General features: G+C 42.4%; 1 protein-coding gene across 3 annotated transcripts in view; it reads right to left on the reverse strand.

Annotated features, from left to right (window-relative positions):
- BLNK (B cell linker) overlaps positions 1-17,330 on the reverse strand; it is a 124,030-nt gene that overhangs the window by 105,568 nt on the left and 1,132 nt on the right. For 2 of the 3 annotated variants that reach the window (XM_048505423.1, XM_048505422.1), the window contains exons 1-2: positions 15,480-15,608; positions 7,116-7,178 (exon numbers count right to left, since the gene is read on the reverse strand). In XM_048505423.1, the coding sequence (XP_048361380.1) occupies positions 7,116-7,178; positions 15,480-15,554 (138 nt within the window). In that variant the 5' untranslated portion in view covers positions 15,555-15,608. Of the gene's footprint in view, positions 1-7,115; positions 7,179-15,479; positions 15,609-17,330 lie in introns of those variants that run through there. The other variant, XM_048505425.1, reaches the window with a different exon arrangement.

A 17,330-nucleotide genomic window follows, 5' to 3' on the forward strand; every position in this document is an offset into this window, starting at 1 on the left:
CTGAGTCATCCTTTATTGTATTTGCTCATTGTTCTCTTTCCCTGTTTCTCCCTTCTTAAAATATTCTGTCTCAGGTTACTGGTTATGAGTTGCACTTCTTTTTCTTGCTTGAAAGTAACACTTTAAAGTAACTCGGGAAGCTTTTAAAATGATGTTATAATACTAAACTGAACGTTTGCAATTCTTCAAAAGACTCTCTAAACCTACTTTAAAACTGCTTTGAGCCAGATATCCAAGGGCTGTTTTAAAAGAATCACGATTTCCTTTATTTATCTGCACTGGCTGCTTTCTTGGTGAGCATTAAGTAGGCCACAAGTGTCCTTGGTAACACCTTGTGAGCATTAATAATATAACTTCCTCCTCCTCTTAGAGGATTATTAATGTAGAATACCTTTAAAAAATACTGAAGTAATATCATGACAGCTATAATAAAGAATGAGACTTACACTGAATAGCAAGTCAAATATTAAACGTAAGGATTCTTCTCCTGTGTATTTCCTGTTTTCAAACCACAAATGCAGAAGAAGAAAAGTTCTTTTCTTTTCCTTTTCTGTTTTAACCATAATAGCCAGTTTAATGCAAAATGTTGAAAACTGGATGAGGGAAAGGGTAGGTGTTTTGATGTTTTCACTTTGACATCTTGTTTCCATGTGAGAATGCTTGTGGGAATTCCTCTGTGTTTATTTTAGTTTGGTCTGGAAGCATCTACCAGTTTCAGTTTAAATTGGAGACTGAGCTTTGGTGGCCTATGAAATCAGCTTGCAACTTCTGCAAATGAGCAGAATTAGGCTGTTCTCCAAGACTCCTGCAGAGCTAGGTTGTATTACGGCTTGCTAAAACAAATAAGGGTGGATTGTACCGGTAAGAGATGCTTCACAGCTATTATAGCAAGGATGTGGGTTAAACAAGTAGCCTCATTTATAAAAACATTTTTTGGACGGGACAGGACAGAGGCAGTGGCCCCAGAAGAAGCTAAACTGAGCTGTCCCTCGTGTGCTACAAGCCAGCACTGCAGGGACACTCAACTCAGTGAGCCTAATAAGGTGTATTAGCATCCTTGTTGCATCCTCTCAGCTGGAAGCAGGGCATGAAGATGTAGTTGGTGGACTGACACAAACTGCCATGGCTGATGAGGCTGATGAGCCAAGTTGCTCAAATTGAGGTGTTGGCAGAGTTGCGGGGGCTTAGATCTGTTTGCTCCTGGCTACCAGTGTTCTTTGGCCGTGGCCCAATGGGAAATTTCCCTGTAAGTTAAGTGGCCAGTCCACCTCGAGTTTTGGAACTCTGCTTATATGTTACTAGTGGTGGTGTACTTCCTGTTGTGAGTATATTTATTACCTTGAATTACTGCAGATGCATTGTGATTACTGCTAATGATCAGAGAATCTTATATTCACAGCCAACTTCCATTAGTATTAAAAAGCCCCATCCAAGAGCTGGGTGACTGGCTGTACCACCATGGCTGTGTCTGGCCACAGCCCCCATAGAGGCTTTTTAGCAGCATGGGGAGGTTAGCAAAGCAAAAACTGCCCACTGCCAAGAAGCCTCTATGGGCCTCAAAAGAATTATGCCAGATTTTCAGTGGTTTAAGTCTGTGGTAGGGCCCACTGGTATAACACTGGCAAAAACTGGGAGGGAGCCAATGTATGTTGACTCCTTCCCTTGCCAAGCTCCAAGTCCAGCTCTACTATACTGGTGGCAGGGGCCCTGGGATGCTGGTGGGGCATCCACTGCTATAACCCAGCACTGGGGGAGAGGCCCACAGTGACCACATACTAGTTGAATTGGGGAAAGTTCCCTGGGGAGGGCAAATCTGCTGCTGGGGCTGTGTGTTGTCCTGCTCTCTTAATAACTCTTAAAAATGTCCTTATTTAGAAAATGTTTAAGCCACTTCTCCTGAACAATGGAGTATCTGCCTGGGGATGGGGGGTACCCTTTGTCCCCTGGCGCCACTAATCTGGTCACGTGGGGGAGAACGAAGAGACTGCCATCCCCTGAGAGGTGCTTTTATAAGCAGTGAGGCCGGGCGCATGGCTTGGAGGTGTGGTCCTGCCCCCCTGAGCCCCACCCCCAGCCTCAGTATTTATAAAAACACCTCTCAGAGGACGGAAGATGGCAGTCTCTTCTGCTCTCCCCAGAGGGGAGGGCAGAAGCCTGGGTGCCAGCTAGGGGTGTGTGTGGCTCAGGGGTGGAGGCAGAGCTCTGTCCCCAGGCACGGGGTGTGTGTGTGCCTGGAGAGAATTTGTCTCTGAGTGCCATTTCCCCCCGATACGCCTCTGCTCCTGATGCTTGATGTAGCTCAGCACAAAATGAACCTGGGCATAAACAGAAGTCTAAAATGATATTCATAAAGCAGTTTTTTGGTTAGCAGAAGACATTAAAAAGCTTGGAAAACTGGAACCTCTTAGATACCAGAATGAATAAAGAATTTATGGTGCCTGTTGGAAAATAAGAAAAATGCCAAATGAGCCCCTGGAAGCCCTGTAGCTGGTTACAGCCCTCCTTATTGTTGCAGGTGGGGTCACTATCTTAACTGGTAGGCTGGACCATATGGGAGTAGATGGTTTTTCAAGTGACTCAGAGATATAGTGGCTGTAACATGTGCCTCCACTTATCACCAAAAGCAAATATTGGTTTTGAATGTGGGCACTGTTACACTAATGACAATCTTGCTGTTTTGTATCATGAGCTACATGCTCATTATGTCAAGGCAGATCCTCCACTGTGCAATGGGGTCTCCTTGCATTTCCCTGTTTAAACATGAGGAGCTGCTCCACTGTCTGCTACCCACTCATGATCTGCTACACTGCTACACTGCTTCCACATTCCTCCAGTCAAAAATCTTACCTGTTCCCACTTTGAGTCTTGCCTCCAGCTAAAAGGAAAGATTATCTTTAAAGGTAATATCAATATTGCTTATATCGATATTGTAGAGGCTGCTTTTTGTGGCTTTTGCGTTTTAAAGAAACAGCCAGCTGTCGATCTTTGAGAGGAGTGTGTGTGTGTGTGTGTGTGTGTGTCAAGGGAAACACACACTCTCTCTCCTCTCAAAGATCAACAGCTGGCTGTTTCTTTAAAATGCAAAAGCCACTAAAAGCAGCCTCTACAACACTGATATAAGCAATTACCTTTGCTTATACCAGGGGTCTGCAACCTGCAGCTCTCCAGATGTTCATGGAGTACAATTCCCATCAGTCCCTGCCACCATGGCCAATGGCTGATGGGAATTGTAGTCCATGAACATCTGGAGAGCCTCAGGTTGCAGACCCCTGGCTTATACCTTTAAAGGGTATAAGATGTTATATATCAGATCCTCTGAAGATGCCAGCCACAGATGCAGGCGAAATGTCACGAGAGAATGCTGCCAGAACACGGCCATACAGCCTGGAAACCACAAAGCACCCCAGATATTATACCCTTTATATATATTACCTTTAAAGGGCTTTAAAAAACCCACACAGGTAAGCTTTGATCTTGCCTTTGGAACCACCCAGAAGGAATGAAACCCCACAGTAAGAGGGAAACCTCATGATTTCCCTGCTCTCACAAACCGTGGGGTGTGAGTGATCTCTGGTGACGCAACTTTAATGGTGTCTGTACAAGAATCTCTGCCCACAGGATGGAACCATATGCCCTTTGCAGGGCAGAGCTCAGGGGCGTAACGAGGCAAACTGTAGCCCTGGGCAAAACCTGAGTTGGATGCCCCCCCCCCCCCATGGGCGGCCACTCCACCACAACCAAATTTTTTTTTGCACCAGGATATTGGTGCCTGCAGGGAGTGGATTTTTAGACATATCAGCACCAAAATTTCAGCGTATCATCAGGAGACTGCCCTTATGCTACCCCCCAGGTTTGGTGAGGTTTGGTTTAAGGAGTCCAAAGTTATGGACTCCCAAAGGGGTGCCCCATCCCCTATTGTTTCCAATGGGAACTAATAGGAGTTAGGGGCTACAGTTTTGAGGGTCCATAACTTTTGCCCCCCTGAACCAAACTGCACCAAACCTGATCTCTCCTGATGAGATCCTGAATGTTTTGAGACTGTGCCTTCAGAAATGTGCCCCCCACAGCCTGCAACCCCCATTGACAGCAATACTGAAAACTCAATGCAGAACAAAGATTCTTGGACAAATTTATGGGATGTTCCTTCAGGGGGTGCATTTGTGGATGTATTGGCACCAAAATTTCAGGGTAGTATGGAAACTGTCCTGATGGGACCCCCCCAAGTTTGGTGCAGTTTGATTTAGGGGTCCAAAGTTATGGACCCTCAAAGGGGGTGCCCCATCCCACATTCTTTGCTAAGGAGATGGGGGCTACCCTTTTGAGGGTCCAATATATAATCAGCCACAGTTTCCACTTCTCATGATTCCTCTTAAGCTTTTGTATGACCGAATAAGAAAGATATAATTCAGAAAATATTTTTTAACTGCTGGTTATATTTGCCTCCAATTTTTATATATAAAGAATTAAATCCTGCTAATGTTACTGAAGTATCAGCAGTAAGAATGAAATGAAATGGGGCCTGAATCTGAGCCATATCCATGGCTTCTGTTAAGGGTGAAAACATTTCTGGAAGGGGGCCATGATAAATGTTTGACTGGGTTCCCAGCCTGTTCTGGAAATACATAGAAAAGGGAAGTGACCAACGTATGGGGTTTGTTGGGTCACATGAATCACATTTTGTTGCAGATAGCAATTTAAAGGAATGCTTTTAAAATTGCATGGATGGTATCTTTTCATCAGCCAGCCAGCCAGCATCTGAACCTCCGAGCGTGCTACTGCATTGTGCTTCAGAAGAAATTGTGCTATCGTTTGTATAAACAAATTGAGGGGAAATATGCAAAGAAACACTTTCTAAATTAATCTGAATGCCAGTTATGCCGACTAAATGTTGTACTTTTTGAGCCCTTGCCAAATTAACTTAAGGCACTGCAGTTTGCTTGATGGCACATTGGATGACTGACTCGTGTTTTATGGCCAGATTTTAGCGTTCTATACCACTGAATCGTTCTCGCTCATTTTCAGTTAAAGTGCAGTGTTTGATATCTGATCTGAAACCAACCCAACCCCTGGTGATAGTTTATGTATTTGTTTTGTTACCATGCTCTCTTGCCTCAATAATAAATGTTTACTGTAGCGTTTGAAAGATACGCATGCTCTGAGGAAAATGAAACCAATTGTTCCTTCCCTATTGACCACTTAAAAACCTTTGAATTGATTCAGCTGTCTTCTTTTTTTGAGAAGTGCTTTTCCAAATCTGGATCATGTCTGACACACAAAAACCATGAACATTTCATTAAAGGCAAACACATACACGTGCATTCATTATTTTTATCACTGAGCTGATGGTGAGATTTGGAATTTTGCAGACTTGAGCATTTTGAAGGGGAAATGGACAGTAGAAGGCAAAGAAAGCAGGAGAGAATGGATGAGTCGTAGGAACATTCTTTGATGGAGCAAGAAGTCCTGAAGACCTACACACCCTTCTAATTATCTGGGCCATAGTTCAGTGACAGAAGGCACAAACTCAATAAAGCAAGTCCTTGTATCTGAAAACTGGCTACTTCTACTTGGATGGCTTTCAAGCAGGAACATTTGGGGGAAGAGGGAGAGGAGCTTGCAGGGGTGTAATGCCCATTGGGTAAGGTGGGCATCTGCCCAGGGCACCACCTTGCAGGGGGGCATCAATTTTGGGGTATTTGAGTGGTTTTCCATTTTTGGCCTGCAGGGGTGCAGTTTTTAGGCTAGCAGCACCAAAATTTCAGCGTATCATCAGGAGACTGTCCTTATGCTACCCCCCAAGTTTGGTGAGGGAGTCCAAAGTTATGGACTCCCAAAGGGGGTGCTCCATCTCCTATTGTTTCCAATGGGAGCTAATAGGAGATGGGGGCTACAGTTTTGAGGGTCCATGACTTTGGCCCCCCTGAACCAAACTGCACCAAACCTGTGGGGTATCATTAGGGCAGTCTCCTGATGAGAACTTGAAAGTTTTGAGACTGTGCCTTCAGAAATGTGCCCCCCCCCAGCCTGCAACCCCCATTGACAGCAATGCTGAAAACTCAATGCAGAACAAAGATTCTTGGACAAATTTCTGGGATGTTCCTGCAGGGGGTGCATTTTTGGACGTAGCAGCACCAAAATTTCAGGATATCATCTGGAGACTGTCCTTATGGGACCCCCCAAAGTTTGGTGCAGTTTGGTTCAGGGGGTCCAAATTTATGGACCCTCAAAAGGGTAGCCCTGATCCCCTCCGCTCTGCTGCCTGAGCTGTGGAGGTTTATCTGGGGAATTCAGATTAGCCTGTACACTCCCACACACGCCAGCTGGGTGACCTTGGGCTAGTCACAGCTTCTTGGAGCTCTCTCAGCCCCACCCACCTCACAGGGTGTTTGTTGTGAGGGGGGAAGGGCAAGGAGATTGTAAGCCCCTTTGAGTCTCCTACAGGAGAGAAAGGGGGGATATAAATCCAAACTCTTCTTCTTCTTCTTCTTCTGGACTCTGTTTGATACTTTGTGGTTGACCTTGGATTGCTTAACATGCATTTGTGTTTCCTAGCTTGGAATTGCCTGTTGCTCTTGTCAGTTGTGAGCCAGATGATGACAATAACAACAGTGTCAATATAAGAACAATTTAGAAGGCTTTAACAAAGCCAGCAATCTTGCGACTGTGTGCCTTTAAGAATAAGTTGATGGGTGGAGTTAAGAAAACCAGAAAAAACCCGGAGACTTCAGTAAGCAAGTTGCTCAGTAGCACTGGAGTGTCTCCTCTAATGTAAACAGAGAAAGGCAAGGAGACCCCACTACAACCCCGCTGCACAGTAAAGAGCCCTGAGGTAAGCATTCCAAACATAATGGGCCCTTATTTGCCAGGATGAAATAGAGAAAAGCAGAATAATATAAGCTGCTTTGGGTTCCCATTGGGGAGAAAGTCAGGGTATAAATTAAATCAATCAATAATGATTCAGTGTTATGTGAACCAACAATCTATATGCCATAGCTTCCACCAATGTTGTGCTGTGCAGATTCATAAAAACTTGTCATTGAGTATATTTATCATGCTCAATTAAACAAGGGAAAACTTATTGCATTTTTCTTGTAAAAATTACTGAAATGACTTACCAAAAATTGAGCTCCATCTATATTAAATTTTTCCACAATCCTGGCACAGTCATACATCCCACACTGAAAAAAAAGAAGACACTACATTTGGTGTTCATATATTTATTCAAAAGGTTTTGGTTGATTCCAGGCTACCACGCTGCACTACTGAATTTTCAGGAGATTTTGGTTTTATGAAAATCTGTACATTTTGTACTGATAGTTATTGATAATGATTACACCTAACCATGGCTCTAGTTCAAATGCGAAGCCAGACAATAGTTTTCCCATGTTCCTCAAAGAATAGTTTGAGGGAGGGATTGCTATTCATGGTGTCATCCCATATCTGACACAAAACAGATTTTGCAGATTGTTAAAAAAAAAACAGAATACAGATCATAGAAAGTTATACATCACTCAAATGCCTCTCAGCTCTACCAAAATCTATTGTGTGTCCAATGCTATGGCAAATTGTACTCTTGAGACATGGGATACATCTATTTCTAGTCTTCAGACTTGATCTATATATTGTATTTAATGAACATTATGGTTAAACTAGTTGCTTGAGCCAGAGCTTTGTGTTGGACCTGAGGTAATTAACCAAGCCTTTGTCAGTTTGGTTTGTATCATGCCCACCTGTGGTGATCACAGAACATAGGCCAGGTCACTTTCAACCTCCTCAAGCTTGTTCTTTGGGGTGCTTTCCATGCTCATGTTCATGTATGTTTATATGCAGTAAGCAGCATCTATTTGTGAACTTATTTGAGGTGAAGTTCTCAGCATGCGGAACACCCAATCCCTAAAACGAGTGCACCACTATCTCTTAAATCACTATTATGTATACTCCTGTTTATGTTCTGGGGTGGTTTTCATCTAGGAAGTACTAAGGTTGCCAGTCTTTAGGTGGTGGCTGGGAATCTCCCACTATTACAACTGATCTCCTGGTGACAAATATAAGTTCATCTGCAGAAAATGGCTTCTTTGGAAGGTGGACTCCGCGGCATTAAAACTTGTTGAAGTTCCTCTCCTCCCCACACCTTGCCTTCCTTAGGCTTCACGCCCCAAATCTCCAGATATTTCCCAACCAGAGCTGGAAAACCCAGGAAGTACAAGTAGTATTGGAAATCAGAAAGACATGGAAGTACATCAGTCCTTGTCTGAGATTTGGCATCCAATACTGTAGACCTCTGGTGGTGGTAACAGCCAAAGGAGATTTTGACTAGGGCAAAATTTGGGCTAGGATTGGTATCTCAATTTTTGGCCCTGTTTCCACAGATAGTTAGTATGACAACTCTATATTTTAAGTGACCACAGGGTGCTTTCTGAGTCAGATTTTTTCCCCTCTCAAATTGACATCTTTGTACATGTGGTTTGGTTTTGTTCCCCCCAAGGATGTCAGGCATGGATGGATGTTTTGCATGTCTATATTAAGGAGGACGTGAACAGTAATGGAAATTTAAGTACTGCAGATGTTCAGCATGCTGGAAAAAATCAAGGTCAGATATAAATCATCATAAATGTTGACTCAACTTAAATACCGGAGTAAATGCTGCATTTTACTACCATAATCGTACAGGTTTCATTGTTCATTCTGGTTGCTTCCTGATATGCAACCATCTAGAATAAATGATCATGTGTCATGTAGTGGCTACATGTGTATCTTATGAGCTTGGACATTTTTGGTTCAAATCTCACCTCAGCTATCTCTCTGCCTTGCCTCTCTTTGCATCATGGGCATAATTAATACAATCAGTAATACATCTGGTTTTAAATCATGCTCAGACAATTTTTGTGAAGTACTTGGGATTTTTAAAATGAATACTGGCTACTAATAATTATACCATTGGATTTCATTCCCCTATGGGTTTTTTGGGAATGTCATGACAGCAAAATTATGTAGCTGCTAAGAAAGGATCTGGATCTGATGGCAACGATTGTCTTGTTGACCAACCACCTAGCCAATGTTGGGATCTATGTGCAGCCCTGCAGTTACTGCACTCATTTCTCCAGGGTCAGGGACAGAGGTTAGCTATCAGAAATTGAAACCTCCACACACCACTTATTAGTATGTGGAGTTCCGCAAGGGGCCATTGTCTCTCTGATACTGTTTAATATCTATATGTGCCCATTTGCCCAGTTGATCTGGTTTGGGTTGGAATGCCATCAATATACTGATGACACTCTATTTGTTGATGGACAGCTGCCCAGACTCAGTCCCAGACCTGCTATCCAGCTTCCTGGAAGCCATAGTGAGATGGCTGAAAGAGAGCTAGCTGAAGCTAAATTAATCAAAGACAGAGGTCCTGTGGCTGGGTAGCTGAGGAGCAGATGGGAATGGCCAATTCCAACTCTAGATGGGATGCAACTGTTAGTGACACTATCCATCAAGAGACATCCATCTTGATGTATCCCTGACTTTGGAGTCTCCCCTGGCTTTTTACTATCTCTAGAAAGTTCTGCAATTCAATACAAATAATAAAATACATAGGTATATTATACATAGTTGGCTTGACACATGAAAAGCATTGTGGAATTGTATTGTTGAAGGCTTTGGGATTGTTGGAAGGAATGGTCTATGCCAATGGTTCCCAACCTTCTATCACGTGTGTACCCCTTGGCAGCCCATTCCCTAAAAATGGTACTCCCATATCAGTAAACTCATTACATAATTTTTTTGCCTATCCACAAATGTTCTGGCATGTACCCTGGGGGTATGCTTACCCCCCGGTTGGAAACCCAGGGTCTGTGCAATGCTGCCTAATGCTAGTTCAGAAATTGGAATCTCACGGGAGGGCAGTACGGTCAGTAAAGGTGATCCTGGACCTTTCCTTTGTCCACTCCGCTATCGACCCTTCATTACCCAGAATGGTACTTTCAGGGGTTCCTTCCAGCCACTTTCCTCTCTGTCTCTTTTCCTCTGTTCATCATGAGTGTTGGACATACCTTCTACAAATCCCCCATCTTAGCTAGCTAGATTGCTAGAAGCCTTTACTCTGTTTTAAGGAACTCATATGTCTTTTCTAAGTAACAAGCCTCAGTGAGAACTTATTCTTCAAGCTGCCAGGCTTTACAATTCCACTGTTCAGTCACTCAGCTCTATTTTCAGAGATTGCAGTTGTTCACCAGCTGAACCTGAGTCAGCAGTGTGATGCAGCTGCAAATAAAGGCCAGTGTAATTTCCTTCCCCTCCCCAAACTCCATCCTCCTCAGACATGGTTCCCATATCTCTAAAAATTTCTCGAGACAGAGTTAGCCACCCTAACTGTGGTGATTCCTCAAAAAAAAAAAAAATCTGGGTTTTCTTTAATAAGTAGCTCTGTTCAGATGAATCACCCCTCCAAAGTTAATGAACATGGTATATTGTCAGTGGGTTTTGAAAGTTATGCTCTAAATGCATATCCCTTATGGTCTTATGATGATGGGTAAGCGAAACAAAATACAGCAATTAGAACTGCTTTTGTCCAGCTCATGATTTTTAGTGAAAGTGTCAGTGTTCTGTCGCATATGTGAATGCATATGTGAATGTTCTGTTGCATCTTCATTTAACTGCTTATTGGGAAGGTTTGTTCTGATTATTTTCTTGAAAGGAGTTTATAGCTTGTTTTGGCTGAGCAACAAGGTTTTCAGTCAAGGCTCATTAAAACATAAGCATTTGTTAATTTAACTCTAAGTTTGTGGCACAGCTCAGTGCTTTACAGTGGGCTTTCCCTTTGTTTCCTTGTTTACATGTGAGTAGGTGCCCCTCTGCTTCCTCTGAGCCTAACTGCCATTTTACCTGCCCCCTATTTCTGTGTTGGGAAGTTGTTGGTTGAATTCCCACTGAAAATTTAATCTAGATACAACCAAGTATCAAAAGAATTGGCACCTTTTCATCCAGGTTCCAACATCCTCACTGCAGCATATTTCTAGTGAAGACGTCTAGGCCTGCCCCTTGGGGGGGTGCCTGCTGTCAGGGGTACAATTGTTAAGAAAGCAGCAAAATTTCAGAGTATCTTTATGAGACCCTCCTGATGATACCACCCAGGTTTGGTTCATGGGGGCCAAAGTTATGGACCCTCAAATGTGTAGCCCCCATCTCCTATTAGCTCCCATTGGAGTGTTTTTTCAAAAAGGTGCATATACAAGCAGGTCCAGGAAAATCCCGTGATAAGGGGGGAGGGAGCGCCAGAAATGGGACTGATCTGTGTTCTGCGGTTCGGCAGTGGGGAGCTCGCAAGGAAACCTGGATATTTCGGGTGACTATCCCAGGATTAATCGCCAGTGGGAAATCGCCCGCTCACAGCTGTTTTTGTTTTTTAAAAGCCATTTTAATGATCTACCACAAGAGTGATAGGCCAAAAGAATATATATATATTTTAAAGAAGCTGCACTGATAGCCCCCCCCCCCCCCCGAAAGAGTGGAAAAGCCAAATGAAGTAGAACCCATACTGGTGTGCTTCACCTTCCCTCAGCAAGCAGGGAAAACGCTACACTTTGCCTTCTCTTGGAAAACATGGGGTTTCTCAGATCTGCAGCAGGAAATGTGCACAGTTGAGAATCTGACCTGAAGGTAATATATGTTGACTCAAAGAGACCAAACGTGTGCAAAAGGCCACAGATAGAAAACCATTTGGAAAATTAAATTAGAGGAAGGACTCTCACTGATAGTCAGGTTATTGTCTGTAAAGTGTGGAGAAATTTCATTTCAAAAAGCAACACAAGGTAATATGGTTCAGAATTAGGTTCCTTGTATTTTGCCCTTCAACTCTCATTCCCATGTGCCATTTGAGTAAACAAACAACTCTACAGTATTTTTGCACATGAAGTAATACACATTTGACATTGTCTGAAGTTGTGCCATGCTAGGAAATCTAAACACAAATGAATTCATTCCTTGGAGTTTTTGTTGCACTGCGGAGCTATTGTTTTTATGCAGATTTGTATCTGTTGGTCAAAGAACTGGGACATGGTGGGGAGGAACCCACCACTCCACTGAGCAAAGTGTGTTTATTCATTTATTTACTACAATAGTTTTATCCCACCTTTCCTTTTGGTTCAAGTTTTGAAGTCTTTCTCCAGTCAGAAGTGCCTTCCTGTAACTTAAATGCTTCTCCTGTTGGAATAACAGCTTCTTAATTTGGTGGAAGGCTATTTACAGAAGGTTTGATCCACCCCACTTGATTCTGATCTGATATATCTCTGTTCTGAACTTAAAAGGCAGGATGGAGGGTAAAAGAGAAGGGAATATATTGACAGAGTGTATGACCAGATGTAGAGTGAAATGGAACATGGGAGAGCAGCGTCAATTTCTATATCCCATTGAAGAACATCTGTATTTCAGTTGCACATGATCTTTTAAGATGTAAGCACTGGTTTGTTTCCTCACCTCCATATCACATTGTTTAAGAAGTGCTAGTATACCACTCCTTCACAAGGCATCAATTACAGTGAATAATGTAGGTGATGACCAAACTACACATGATGTTAGAATTGGCTGGACTACTCAATGTGTCTTTGCAGCATTGGAGAGCAGCTGATATGGATGAGGCCTACAACTGTGGGAGAGTGGCAATAACTCTTTGCCCTGTGTGATTTCCCTCAATGAAAATGGACTGTCTGTGGTTGCTCTGAACCTGGTTAGAGAAAACATACAGACATGATATGGGTATTGGTCACTTTCTTTCCCTGGTTAAAACCAGTTGGGACAGGGGCCATAGAATAATTAAGCCTTTTAATGTTTGAAATATTTTATTTTTTTTCAATGTTTTAATGTTTACCACCTTGGGAATTCAGAACTGTGCAGAAAGGTGCCATAGAAATGCTTTAAATAAATAATCCCAATCCATAATGAGCTCCCCCTCTCAGTTTTTGGCCAACTCCCACAAACCATTGGGTGATCCTGTGGCAGAACTCTAGTGTTATCTGAAGTTTGGCCCACAGTGGTGGTGCAGGCGATCCATGACTTGCTGCCTCAATCTTTCTCTTTAACTTGAGGAACTTTGAATTGTGCTTTAGGGAAATGCAAGAAATGCAAGAAAATGTTTGCTTTAGGCAATTTGTCCAAACCACTTCCCCAACCTAGATTCCTGAAACTGCTGTCTCCCAAGTCCCCTTCCCTAGTCCAGTTCAGAAGACTCTGCAGCAGCTTAAGGAAAAGACTTGGGAGATTCAGGGGGTGTGATTTGAGAAGGAGCCGGAGGGGAACTTCCATTGGGGCGTAATGCCATAGAGTCCACCTTTCAAAGCAGTCATTTTATCCAGATCAATTGATATCTGATGCCTGGAGATCAGTTGTAATAGTGGGAGATCTTCAACCACCACCTGGAGGCTGGTGACCTTAATAATTACACCTTAGCTTGTTTAATACTTTTCTCAAATATGTAATTTAAGATAAACTTCTTTATTTGTTTTTTGTTTGAGAGACTGTGTACTCTCATGCTGCACAAATCTGCATATAAGGACAGCTAAGATTTAAAAAGAAAAAGATGAATAAAGGCAGCAACATTATACGCACTCTCCCTTACTAAAGTCCATTTATTTTGCCTCTCTGAATGTAATGGAAATTAATGTCAAAAGGCGCATGTGAATTACCACAAGGCGGAGTTGCTGATCGGGGTGGGGGTGGAACGAGCCCAGCTGACACTGCCCAGACAAGGGCGGAAATGGAAAGGGAGCCACTTTAGGAAGGGGCAGCGTCACCAGAAGAAAGGAGGAGTGAGCTGAGGCTTTAAAGGGGCTTGCCCTCCTTTGTTCAGGCCATGTGCTCACCGGTCGACGATTTGCCCACCCACCTCACCCTACTTTTATATGTTAATGCATGCTTATTATGTCATAGCCTAGTTCGTGGCGGTTTGGCGCATGGGTATGGCTCTGGAAGGAGTAGGGGGCTAGGGAGCTGCGCCTTCCCCTCGGGAACAGCAACAGCAACAAGAGGCGACCGCCCTGTTGAACTGGGCCGAGGGGGAACACCTTTGGTCAGGAGCAGCCGCCTGGCAGAGCCCCACAGTAGATCGAAGTTCGGGACTGGGCACCCGTCCTGCTGAGCTGTAGCACGTACCTGCATGACCAGATCCAGACCCATGCTTAGCCTCACGTTTCTGCTCAATAAAATGGCTATGGCCAATTTATTACCCCAGCAATGGTGTGATGGGTGTAATTGTAAAGGGCCTCGCACAAGAGGTGATCCACCCTCGGGCAGCAAAGTTGAAGCTCTTGGATCACATAGATTTTTTTTTTAAAGCTGATTTGAGTCACCTTGCTGGTTTAACAATTTGAGTCATCTTGCTGATTTGACGATTTGAGTCATCTTGCCAGTCTTCCTTCCCCCTCCCCTTCTATTATTTACATTGTTCTACCCTGGTTTGTTTATGCGCTGTGTGTGTTTTCACTATGGATTATTTTTACTGTGTTTTGTTGTATTATAAATTGTATGTATTTGTATGAACTTGTTGATAGCTACTCTGAGCCTGCTATGGCAGGGAGAGCGGGATACAAATCCAGTAAATAAATACACTATTTTGGTAGGGATAATTTTCTACATCAGACAGATTTGTGAGGGTGGAGAGAGATTTCAAAACACACAGGAAAATAGATTGTAATTAAATGGAACAATAACATGCTAGAAATTAAAATGTAATTTTTGTGTTAGACATGTAGACCAAGAGAACATTTTTGAAAATACAAATCTGCGAAGAAAAGCTATAAAATACACAGAATGAACTGGGCCATGTTGGGTATTAAAAGGGTATTATGCAGTTGGAAAAGGTTCAGACACAGATGATTAAACAATGTATGCAATTTAAGGATTTTAGCAGCACACTCATAAGAAGAATTATGTCCTAAGTCAATAAGTGTACCTCTTTAAGAGTGCGCTGTAATCAACCTTTTCAAATGGCTGGATTATTGAGAAATATGGATAGATTTATTTCAGTTAAGAGAGTGAAATGGTGAAAAGGAACATGAAAAATTGAATTTTAAAGAATATTTAATGTCATATTTTAAAGAATGTTTGTTTTTTGTATAGGGTTCAGGAGTAGCAGAAAGCTGCTTTGGACATTGACATTATCAAAATAACTGCCAAAACCCACAAGACTTTCAAAGTGAATTGTTAAAATAAGCTTGTAAACACCTGGTTGCTTTTAGATGAAAGTCAGAATTTCTCAAGACAGTTCCTCAAGAAGCCATTTGCTCCCAAGACAGAGTGGCACTTTGTGATAACACTCAACATTACAACATCCTCGGTGATAGACAGTTCCCTTCCTACGAGCTGTGTGCCAGTGGAGCAAATTGATAATATAACTGCATTTCATAGTTTGTCTCTGGTTACTGTTCAGGATTCAACCAGGAGTGGGTAAGATTAAATAATTTACTGCTTGGATCTGCAGGAGCCCATTAAAAGTGTCATACCTGTCTCAGCAGATCTGCAACTTGAAAAGGTGTCCAGTTGTCACATTCTTCTCGAATGGGTAGTTTTGTGGCCATGCTGATCTTCAGCAAGGACAATCTGATCTGTTTCTGGTAAGATCTAAGTGGTTTGCTTCCTACACATCACTGAGTGATTCTGGAAATCATTAGAGGAAGTTCCTTCTGCAACTTTTTTCCTGTGTCGTCATATCTTAAAGCTACACATCTCCTTCAAGGGACTATGAAACTGTATTTCATTATAATGATTTTGAATGACATTTGTTGATAGTCTTCTTTAAATGCTGCAATGAAATTCCCTATTTTTCTACTGCTGCTGTTCTAAATAGATCATCCCATTTCCCTAATGTTTGTCTTCAAAAAAAAGAAGAAGAAGAAGAAGAAGCTACAAGTACTGGTTGGTTTAAATTATTGAAAATACCACCTCATTATTAATGATACACATCCTGTCATAACTACACAAATACTTCTGATTTGGGGCTATGGAGATTTTAACTGAATTATATGTAAATAGCTAATATATTGTATGCTCTTGTTTAATGGTCTCCCTATCTAATTATTGCATAGAGCCTTCCCTCTTTGTCTTTTGTATCTTTTGTTTTGTGCATTTTTATTCTACAAGGAGGTCAGGGTGGGTCACCTTTTCTCTCTTTTATCTTCGCAACAAGCCTATGAGGTAGGTAAGGCTAAGAGAGGAGACCACCTGATAAATTTCCATGGCAAGCAGGAGTCTGACTCTGGGTCTATTCAGGTCAGAGCACTAAGTATATGCAGAGCACTAAGTATATACAACTGCATACACAACCAAAGAATCTGGCTTTTGCATATGACTGTTCAAATTCATGCTGAACGCTTTGAGATTGTGAGGCAGCAAACAAACTCATATATAGTCTGAAGGCAGGCCCATAGCTAGATTTGCCAAATTTGTGAGAGGCGGGAACATGGGGCAGTAATTGCATCTGTGGAGGATGATGTCACTTTTGACGCAATGCAGAAGCACTGGCATTGTATTGGGGATGCTGTAGCTCTTGTTTTAAAATTCTATGGTTTCCATAGAGTTTCAGGAAAAGTGATAGAGTGGGCTTCTGGTGTGGTGCTGGGTTGAGTTGGATAATTGTCCCACAGGAGATTGCCTTGTGGGATCTGTCATCCAACTCTCCCTCATAGGTATATATGCTTTGTAGCTGTACTTCTTTCACATATATAAGATTATTTCACATTTTCCTCATAGTCTTACAATCTCTTCATATTAACTATGACTTTAAAATTACAGAACTATTATTTGCATTCCACATATGTAATGACACCTGTTCCCTGTGAGGTTCATGGCTATCACACTGGTGCTGTGCAGATAAGGGCCTGCCTGGCAGGAGAAACTCTCCCAGGTGGCTCAGTTCCGCGCAGCATCTGGGAAGTTCTGCACAGCACTGGGGAACAATTAGAGGAACTATTAGTGATGACATTCCTTAGCTGATCATCCATATCTATTCAATGTGACATCACTAATTCCACTCTGTGACATTCTCAGGCCTTGTGCAAAGCATCTCTGGGTCTGGGATTATTTCGACCCTTATCCCACCTCACCTTAATTTCTTGCTATGGACCTGTCTGGAAACATTATTATGTTTACAATCCTAGCCAAATCTTCCAACTAAAAAAAACCCCTGAGATATACTTAAAAATGCTGGGAACAAGTTAAATGCAATTAATTGCCAGCATTCACTGACAATTGAAAAATACTTTAAATATTTTTGAACGTGTAACATTCATTTGCTAGTGGAAGCATGAGTAGCATATTCATGTACAAGAGTGCCCAAAATATCAGTAGATTCAGCA

Source organism: Sphaerodactylus townsendi, linkage group LG08, assembly GCF_021028975.2.
Source record: "Sphaerodactylus townsendi isolate TG3544 linkage group LG08, MPM_Stown_v2.3, whole genome shotgun sequence".
Taxonomy (NCBI): Eukaryota; Metazoa; Chordata; class Lepidosauria; order Squamata; family Sphaerodactylidae; genus Sphaerodactylus; species Sphaerodactylus townsendi.